We start from the raw sequence: 10,262 nt of genomic DNA, 5'->3' as shown, positions 1-10,262 counted from the left end.
TTGAAGCCCACAGGCCTTACTCCGTAAGTTTCATTAATAGCAGCATTTCACCAGAACATCAGTGCTTTCTTTTATTCTTATTCAAATATTAGATGGAAATAGATAATGACTAATGAATGCCTCTATGAAGTGTTACCCGCTGATTTTACTACTCCTTGACCATGGTTGGTTAATTATAGGCCTGGAGTAACCACAAAAATGCCCACTCTATGTGTGCATCCCCTGAAGCCTGACATAATGGTGTATTCAAGGGAATTCCCCCTCACTGAAACCACAGTCTCTGATGAGGAAACAATGTCAGCGGAAACATGCTTGCAGAGGGGTTTGCAAAATGCACAAATGAAATGCAATTTTCCTTGGACCCTGCTTTCTAAACTTGAATATAAAGGTGATGATACAAGGGGCAACTTTTTGAGCATTGTTGCCGAGTGATGTTGCTTGGGCACTTTTCCATTGAGAATGGGCAACAAATTCCTATCTGGATACTTTAGATCGAAATTTTTTGCCCATTCTCAATGAGAAAGTGCCCAAGCAACATCGCTCGGCAAAATTGCCCGGCAACATTGCTCAAAAAGTTGCCCCGTGTGCCCCTCTACACAACCAAGGATTCATCCTTTTGCTCTCAGTAGCCTAATATCAGAGCCAGAGACAAATAGCTTATTGTCTTCTGTTTTAAAGGAAAACTGGAAAACTGCAAATTACACATCAGAATTTCATTAGATTGATTGTACAGTATATGGATTGCATGGATTGCTGAGAGTTCATTTGGTTTTAGATTTATTAAAATTTGAATTTCGTTACAGTTGCAGTGCAGTAGATATTCTTTTAATAAATAGGTGAATAAATAGTACAATAAATTAATTACACAATAAATACACATAACATTAACATTTTAACAAACATATATAAATAACTTTGATAGCTTTACAGCTGAATACAAAATGCCCATGTTTTCCCCCACATAACATCATATCTGGATCCTTCTGATCCATTAAATAGAGTTATAATTTTGACCTGTTTTAATATAAAACGTTGGCTAGAAGTCAGTTTAGTTTCTTTTTGTGTGTGTGACATTGCAGTGGAAGCTCAGGAAATTTCTTTCCTCTCCACAGGTTTCCATTCTTTCCTTACTTTTCAAGTTTTGCTTGATGTCCATCTATGCTTACAGAGCAAACACCCCAAAAAAGGTCTTTCCGTTTTCATTTTCGACGCGGGGCAGGAGTAGTGGCGTCGTCTCGGTGAGCAGTTTGTCTCCAGCTTGTAATTGGAAGGCCGCACCGAGATAAATTGTGTTGTACGACAAATCGTCACTGTCAGACGCGTGCACGCAGGCGGAGCGGATAGCGCTGAAAAGCGCCTTTTTGCCTCCATAGGAATCGGAAATGCGCATAACTGCGTGGCTCATATGCACAATGTCTTGGTCCGCGCCCCTGTCAGACGCGCAGCAGATGTGGAAAGAGACCTGGCTGTAGACGAAGTAAATGCCGTCATCAGGAATGATGATCTCCCTGTTTACTAATTTCAAGCCGCCTGAAGAGAAAGCCTGGTCCTGGTTCACTCTCCAATCTAGGGTTTTATTAGAGACTTCAGGGTCGTATGCACCTAGAAGAGAATACAAAAAACAAACATGGAATAAGTCATGCATATTTTACATTGGACATCAAGTGGCAACCCAACAAAGTAGCCCATAAATGCTTATCTTACGGTCTTTTATATGTCTCTTAATTACAATATGCTCTTGGCAGCCAACACACAAAATGCACAAACTGTATCTTTGCTGTGAGTGAAACTGCATATACTGTAGTCAAGGTCATATTTTCTTCTACTTTGTCTATTTTGAATGGTTTTCAAGGATGAGAACATGCCATGCAACACAATGGTCCCAAAAAATTCTATAGAAGTGAAATATAAACCTAACACATATTCTATGCATCCTACATTTTTGGACACACAACCAAATTATTCAAAATCACAGTCCGGACATCTTTTAGACTTCATATGGCCCCAAAAAGTATTCACTGTAAACAATTATTTTCAAGATTTGTTTTTCTTTTGTCAAATTAACTTCAATAATTAATGTGGTTCAGATAACATAATATTTTGAGTTTCTGTTAAATCAATCACCTTCATTGTATCAACTCAAATTTTTAATTTCAATGAACTCAAAATTATAAGGCAACCTTACTTTTTAAGGTAAACCAACAACTCTTTTTTACAGTGTTCAGACTTAAAATGTATATTATAATGCAAAATTGTTTAAACTTTTAACGCATTCAGTAATAACTCTGGTGTGCGAGACTTTTTAGTATTTATTTACAGCTCATTTACGACTTTGGAATCAAGCTTACCTGTTAAATGGATGGCAGCCTTGGAAGTGAAATTTGCTTTTGAAAAATGATCTCTCATTGTAAGCTTGAGCCCTGATGGGGAAAGACACAAAATGACTTTAGATTATTTAGTTTCACAGAAAATAAAATAACAAAGAGGATCTGAAACTGAGGGTCTGAACTTACCAGTTGCACTTTCCTGATTACTCTGAGACTATAGAGAGAACAAGAGACACATGATTACACATCTAATAATACAATTATGTTAATGAGATGTGTGCGGATCAGGATTCTGACCTTGTTGAGCGTGAAGCAGACAGCAGCGGCAGCACACAGGGCCACAGCCAGAAGAGCCCCACACACCCGCCATACGCCTGACTTTGAAGTGCCAGCCTTCCTCCTCGGCACCATCACCCTCGGCAAGGGCAGCGTTACTTTTTCAAGATCCAACACTACCTGACTGGCATGCTCCATCATTACTGTGTGTTTGTCCTCTGAAAGCTTAAGTTAAACTATATGTAAAAATGCAGATGCTGTCAAAATGCTTTTTAAAAGGTTCTGTAAAGTGTCCTCAGTGCAGTTTATCACTTCAGTGCTTTGCTTGGTCGGTCTGTCACTGTTGTGTTCAGAATATGCTGGTTCTTCATTCTTTTTAAAGCTCAGAGACTGCAAGACCAGGGGAAACTCCAGTGATGTCAGAGGAGGTTGGAGAAAGGTAGAGTGAGACGTAGAGGAGAAACCATTAAAAAAACACACCCACAAATCAAGGGAATTACAATCACTAAAAATAAAGCTCAGCGAAATGTTTACAGTTTTGAGTGTGACATCATATATATGTGTATGGTATAAATATACATTTATTTATTTAATATAATTAATATATATAATATATTAATATATAATATATATTAATATATTATATATTATATATATATATATATATATATATACACACACATACATATATACAGTATATAACAATGTAAATTTATTTAATATATATATATATATATATACAGTATACAACAATGTAATCTTGAATGAAAAATTTGCCATTTTAAATGTTTTTCATTTTATATTTTTTCATTTACATGATTGGTAATACTTTTTTACAGTGTCCCTGTTACACGTTACATGTAATACTAGAGTAATAACTATAAATTATACATTATACATGCAACTAACCCTAAACCAAGCCCTAACCCTAAGTTCATGTAGTAGTTAATTAATATTATTCAGTACTTAAATGTATAATTACAGTGTAACACCTTAAATAAAGTGTATCCACATGATTTATTTATTTACATAACATATTTTATATTTATTATGATCTTATTGTTATGATCTTACTAATTTTGTTTTTTCATCTGAACATAAACATTTGTGAGATTTATTCCATCTGAACAGCTTTGTCATTGGAAATTAATGATGTTTGTTTTTTTTTATAATTTTGATTTTTACATATTTTTTATGTAAAAATATGTGGATACAGTAATTCATGTAGATTTGTAAGGTAGCTAACAGATATTTTTATTTGAGCAGTTAATGTGAGACGAAGTGAACAAAAGCTCAGCATGTTGTAACTGGCTGTTTTATTATTTAATTATAAATTATGAAGATATTGTTTAATAATTCCATGAATGAAATGTAAATTTCAAACATCTTCATTAGTCATAACCTATAGGCTAAATGAGTCCAATCGTTCAATCTAAATTCATACATGTCATTCAAAATAATCTTAATCATATTATTTCACATATTCTACAAAAATCTGATGACAATTGAGAGTTCTTACTAAGAATAAATCAAAAAGTTTAGAATGGATTTTTCTGTTTGTTGCAAAATTCTGCTCTCTGTTCACTGCGTTTTCTAAACTTAGTCCCGAAAAATGCCTCCTCCGGTGCAAATGAGAGGTGAATATCACAATTTCCTCTTTGTGTGTGTGTGTTCATCATGACATGATTGAAAGTGCACAAATGAATAAGTGCATTTGACATTTTTATGGGCCTCACAGCGTGAACCTGAAATAGCAGAGGAATTATTCTGTCCATTTATCTCAGACAATGATGTTGTAAGACCTGCATGAAAAGCTAATGTTTTGATGACTTTTGAGAAGTTAGTGTAGCTTTGCTCAAAAGCTAGTGTAGCTTTTGTTTTTCGATAACAAGAAAAACAACAAAAACTATGACTAGGTTATGTCACATCAAACTGGTTTTACAGAAAAAAATTCTTCTCAATTAATGTAAACAGGGATTTTGCTATATACAGCAATTGTATTTAAAAAGAAAATTCTTCCAATTTGAAAATATGAGGTGAAAAGTAAAAGGTGTTTTAGGACTGTTTTAAATTCCCATAAGTTGTTATGGGATAAATAAATGATAATTGATAACAGATTGATTGGATAAGAGATATATAAATGCTCCAATATCTAATATATATCTGTATGATTATTATAAAGGTACACATTTTGTATCAAAATGAAAACTCTGTTGAAAATAGTCAAGTGGAGGATTTTGATATCTAATAAATACTAAATACATGATTATGTAACTCCTACAGAAAAAAAAGCAAATTACTTACAAGTAACATACAAAACACGTACAAAACAAATCAGTCAAATACGGAGCCCCTAAAGGGACATGGTGATGGAAAAAATATGAGATGGGAGGAAAAAATATATTTCATTGTTTCAAATTTATCGGGGTAGCGTAAATATTTGCGAGCGAATGCAAAGTTTCTTGAGGGAACGCAAAACATTTGCTAGAGAATGCAAAAGCATTGACAAATAATTTTTCCTCTTATTACTATGTCCCTTAAAGGATTAATTCACTTTCAAATGAAAATTACCCCAAGCTTTACTCACCCTCAAGCCATCCTAGGTGTATATGACTTTCTTCTTTCTGATGAACACAATCGGAGAAACATTAATAAATATCCTGACGCATCCAAGCTTTATAATGGCAGAAAGCGTTACCAAACGAGTATGAGCTGAAGAAAGTTGCCCTGTCCAAATCCACACTTGCAGTCTTTGCGCTTGACCACTTGTCTACTTACATGACGTATTTCCTGTATTTGGCTCAAGCGTTTAAGTGGGCGTGAAGACTGCAAGTGTGTGTAGAACTTTTGATTACCCAATGGGACACACTTATAGTCTTGCAAAAAATGCAAGCGTTTACAGAGCTTTTTGTTTTGTTTTGGGTTTTTTTAATTATTATTTTCAGTACTTTGCATTTTAAAATACACTTCTAAATGTCTGTTCAGTGGTCACTATGTAACTAACAGAAGACACAATTTTAAAATTGTGGTGCTTCTTTAAGTGATAAAAAGCAGTTGCAAATGATGTACAAAATACACATAGCCTACTCATCTTTGCATCAATAAAATGTGCAACACCTTATATTTTACTACCAAATTATATGTAATATATAATTAATTTAACTTACAGTCTTATGTTTTCCTTGACATCTCGCGACTTCGGGGCATGCGACTTCCCGAACATAATGCATGGTGGGATACGCTTAGTGTGGGTTTAGTGTGCATTAAGGACACTGCACTTGGGCATTTTTAAGACATGGGACAGTCTTGCGCACTTACTTCCTGTCGCGTGCACGCGCTCTCAAGTGGCCAAGACCGCAAGTGTGGGTATTTGGACAGGGCAAGTGTGTCCATCCACATCCATCCATCATAAACATATTCCACACGGCTCCGGGGGTGGGTGGATGGATGGGGTGGAGTTAATGAAGGCCTTCTGAAACGAAACAATGTGTTTGTGTAAAAAAAAAAAAAAAAAAAAAAAAAAATATATATATATATATATATATATAATATTTATATTTATAATATATTTAACAAGTTATGACACACACCACTTGAACCTTCTATAAAATAATTCATAAAGTTCGAAAGGTTGAAGCGAATTACAAGGATGTTTGCATTGGGCTTTGTTTAGGCTACATTAATAGACTCGCCCTGCGTTCCATTCGGAAGGGCTCCGGAGTGAGAGCTTCGAAGGGATGAAGGGTGTAGGGGTCAAAAAAAATCTTTTTTTGGAACGCACTTCTGCGTCATCTTAACGAGACAATCAAGGAGGAGTAGATTGTGCAAGCTGCGCCTTTTGTTTAACGTTAGTTTATTTATTTATTTTTTGTTTATCGCACCATATTGTATATTGTGTCTATGTATTTGAAACATTTGAATGGACTGATAAACCAAATCTAACTCGTATAAATATTACAGTAGTATAGGAAAATACTGTACATACATTTATAGGTAAAATCGAACTCCGAGCTTCCTGTATCCATTCTGTGACGTCAAACAACTTCCCTGTGCGAAGGATCATGGGGGCCCGAAGTGCCCATCAGTTGTACACTTCGAAATACTTCATTCCGAAGGGCCCTTTAAAGTGGCCAGTTTTGAGCACATTCGGTTTGGAACGACCCTGCAGGCCATGATTGTTTTCACTCCGAAGTGCCGTTCGGAGGGCGATATATCCCGTTTGGAACACACCGTCAGCCGAATGCGCGGGCACTCTTCTTCGTGAGCATTTGAGCATGCAGTTAAAAAAATTGCCTAGATCGCCATCTGCTGTTGAAAACTAAAGCTCAGAATCGATTTGCGATGGATTTGGAAAATATCAGAAACAATCCACGAATCGCGATGCATCAATAGTATTGTCCAGATATTGTATATTATAGGGAGATAATAGCGTCTGTATCTCTTACCATCTCTTACTATCCCATGAGGCCACAGGAGGGGATTTATGAATGGCAGTGAGACGCAACTGACGCTGGTATGTCATGTGACAGTAACAACAGGGTGGATGTAATAAGTCTGAATTTTATTCATACTGCCTGTATTCATACTATATAAATTCAAATGTAGTACCTACTAGGCCTGTAATTTCTGACTGTGATGAAAGTTGAAATTTTATATCATGTTGGACTTTCTAATAAATGATTCACACCATCACAAATTGTTTTTACTAAAATTTCATTACTGTGTAAGGAAAAAAACAGTGAGATTACATCATCTTTGAGTGTACTATTGCAGTTGAACGCCTGCCAATAGTATACTGTCTGAGCTTGTAGACATATATGTACATGGGAATGATAAAGAAACCAAATGTTTAAATTCCTCTACCACTATTTTGAATTTTAGGGCGCTAAAACAAGTTTTGGTCCTTCTCATCTTTACTCAGACATTGCAGGTATGCGTGGGTTTAATTACATGGGGAAACTGTGGTATCCCACTATACCAACAGCTTCGTGTCAAGAAAAAATTTTTATTTAGTTTCCAGTGTATTGACTCTGAGGTGGGCCAAATGATGCAAGTTTTCAGCATAACGCATGAGAGGTGTAGAGATGTGAAAGATACGTAGGCTTCTACTCAATTTGGAGAACATAAAAGTAGGACATTTAAAAATAGTGTACTGAATCTCTGTGGTCACGTTTCAGTGTAAGTACTACTGAACTGAAAACAGTTGATCTTTCAGCCTGGGTCACATAACTCTTAATTTGATTTATGACTTTATAGAAATATAGATAGGTGTAATCTTTTAATTTAATCTCTCTGTTGATTTTCATGTTTTCATCTCAGGCACTTTTAAACAGTATATTTACAATAAACATGATACTTGTGATTCAGTCACTGTACATATTAAAAGATTCCCCTGAAATTACTCTGAAATTAATCTGTTTATTAATCTGTTCCTCCTACTCACTTATGACATTAAAAAAATATTATTAACCTCCCTAAAGGAAGTGAAACTGGGAAATAAAAATACAGCTTAAAAAGTTTGGTCATAGGATGTCGTTTCCAGCGGTGCGCAACAAGCGTGCTCATCCCGGGAGTAATGACATTACGGCAGCTTTCATGAAATAAGCCATGTTTGGTGTGACAACATGTGACACCGAGCTTCCTCCTACATATGGGAGGCATCACCCAACATCATGGGATAAACTCTTCATGTAACTCCCACATATTCGTCGGCAGGATCAGTGGGACAGTGGGTGAAAGATGAGGGGAATTCATGACTAATTTAACACTCATCTGCCTGATCTCATAATCTTGTACAATAACAAAACTTCCTCTTTATTCTAGCAGATTGCATGCTAATCTGACAGGTATTTGTGGAAAAAATCATTTCGTCATTGATCTTGTCATTGCATCAAACAAAATATTAAACCAAGTGCCATTTATTGTAAAGAAACTTTGCACTAGTACACTATACTTATAGATATACCGTTCATAATAAAGATTAAAATATTGTTCATAATCAAGTTATATGGGTCTCATATTTTATTATCTATGACATTCAAACATTTGCAAGTGTCATGATGCTTATTATTGCTTATGTACTCTTCAAAAAATGTTTTTAATGTTTTTGAACAAATCTCTTATGCTGACCAAGGCTGCATTTATTTGATTAGAAATGCAGTAAAAACAAATTTTGTGAAATATTGTTACAATCTAAAACAACTGATTTCTATTTGAATATATTTTAAAATAATTTATTCATGCCATGTCAAAGCTGAATTTTCCAGTCTTCAGTGTCACATGACCCTTCAGAAATCATTTTAATATGCTGATTTGCTGCTCAAGAAACATTTCTTATTATTATTATCAATGTTGAAAACAGTTTATATTTTATAGTATTTTTGATAGTATTTTCTGTGATACATTTTCCAGATTCTTGAATAGAAAGTTCAAAAGAACAGCATAAATGTCTTTATTGTCACTTTTGATTAATTTAATGCAGCCTTGCTGAATAAAAGCATTTCTTTAAAACAAAAAAACAAAAAAGAAAAACATCTTACTGACTCCAAACTTTCAAATGTTACATAACTTTCTATCATGTGCTCAAGACATCACGTATACAAGTGCTACTGCAATGTTGTTCACAGTTGTGCATGCAATTGAGAGGAAACGTCCTGTTGTGGGTTTCATTGCAGGTGAAACTAGGTTTCCTCTTTCTACATTTTTTACACACCTTTCTAAGTTGGGGGTTACCCTTACCCTTGACTCATCTTTGGGAGTTGTGGGTGGGGGACTATGACATACATTATCACACTCCCTAAATACTTCAAAGTCTGGGAATTTTTTTAATGCTTGTTAATTTTGAATAGCTGTGGAAAACATAGACGCAACACACAAAGGTGACCTTCCAACAACCCCCCAACACACACGCACCAGCTTAATTTCTGCTAAACAGTAATGTGCTACCACTAATATCGTAATCCTGTGCAGACCACAGTTTCCTATAGCTCTGATCTTTCAAAGTGCCTTAGACTACAGTCAACTTAGACTCGCCTTTTCATATACAGTATTGCACAATACTATGTGCGTTAATGTGTATATTTACTTGTTTTTATTTGTTTAATATATATATATATATATATATATATATATATATATATATATATATATATTTAAACTGTAAAATAAGATAATAATGCCTTAGAAATGTGTTGTTCTTATTGAGATTATATGTATGGAAGCCCATTTCTTCCACATAGGCTAAAAAAATATTGTGTTTTGGTATATCTTTTATAATAAAAAAAAGTCAGAATTATGAAATAAAATTATGACATACTAAGTCGAAATTATGACATAATTGACTGTTTATTTAATAATTTTGATTTATGTAAATTTTGACTTAGTATGTCATAATTTTGACTATTTATTTAATAATTATGACTTAGTATGGTATCTCTCAGACTGTCAACTTTTTATGTCATAGTTATGATTATCTCATGTATGATTGACCAAATTTTTTTCTTATGTGGCTGAAATGGGCTTCTATATGTTTGAGACATTTCAACTAAAAATACTTAGCCTATTTGAGATACTAGTATTAAATACTATTTTGAGTCTTGAGAATGAAAAATTCATTGCAAAATAAAAAGCTTAACAACAAACTCAATAGCATTGTTATTG

At 34.4% G+C, this 10,262-nt stretch overlaps 1 protein-coding gene across 2 annotated transcripts; it reads right to left on the bottom strand.

The window, feature by feature from the left end:
* Positions 1-760: 760 nt before the first annotated feature.
* Positions 761-5,347, bottom strand: tnfa (tumor necrosis factor a (TNF superfamily, member 2)). Of its 2 annotated transcripts, XM_051871731.1 has the most exons (5): positions 5,191-5,347; positions 2,625-3,011; positions 2,514-2,541; positions 2,349-2,420; positions 761-1,602 (listed from the first exon to the last, which is right to left on the bottom strand). In XM_051871731.1, exons 2-5 carry the CDS (start codon positions 2,802-2,804, stop codon positions 1,163-1,165), a joined length of 720 nt encoding a protein of 239 aa, XP_051727691.1. In that variant the 5' UTR covers positions 2,805-3,011; positions 5,191-5,347; the 3' UTR covers positions 761-1,162. The 2 variants fall into 2 exon arrangements, with proteins under 2 accessions (XP_051727691.1, XP_051727690.1); XM_051871730.1 differs by lacking the exon at positions 5,191-5,347 and having other exon boundaries at positions 2,625-3,114.
* Positions 5,348-10,262: the final 4,915 nt, after the last annotated feature.

This window comes from Ctenopharyngodon idella, chromosome 19, assembly GCF_019924925.1.
Source record: "Ctenopharyngodon idella isolate HZGC_01 chromosome 19, HZGC01, whole genome shotgun sequence".
NCBI classification, from domain to species: domain Eukaryota; kingdom Metazoa; phylum Chordata; class Actinopteri; order Cypriniformes; family Xenocyprididae; genus Ctenopharyngodon; species Ctenopharyngodon idella.
Note: the sequence above shows the minus strand (reverse complement) of the source record. Positions and strands in the feature narration are given on the sequence as shown.

Bases quoted from the DNA above. Each gene is read 5' to 3' on its own strand.
- tnfa (XM_051871731.1), bottom strand. From the start codon at position 2,804: ATGATGGAGCATGCCAGTCAGGTAGTGTTGGATCTTGAAAAAGTAACG. The intron at 2,421-2,513 runs GTAAGTTCAGAC...TTTCCCCATCAG, and splicing joins TAATCAGGAAAGTGCAACTG to GGCTCAAGCTTACAATGAGA. The intron at 1,603-2,348 runs GTAAGCTTGATT...ATTCTCTTCTAG, and splicing joins GGCTGCCATCCATTTAACAG to GTGCATACGACCCTGAAGTC.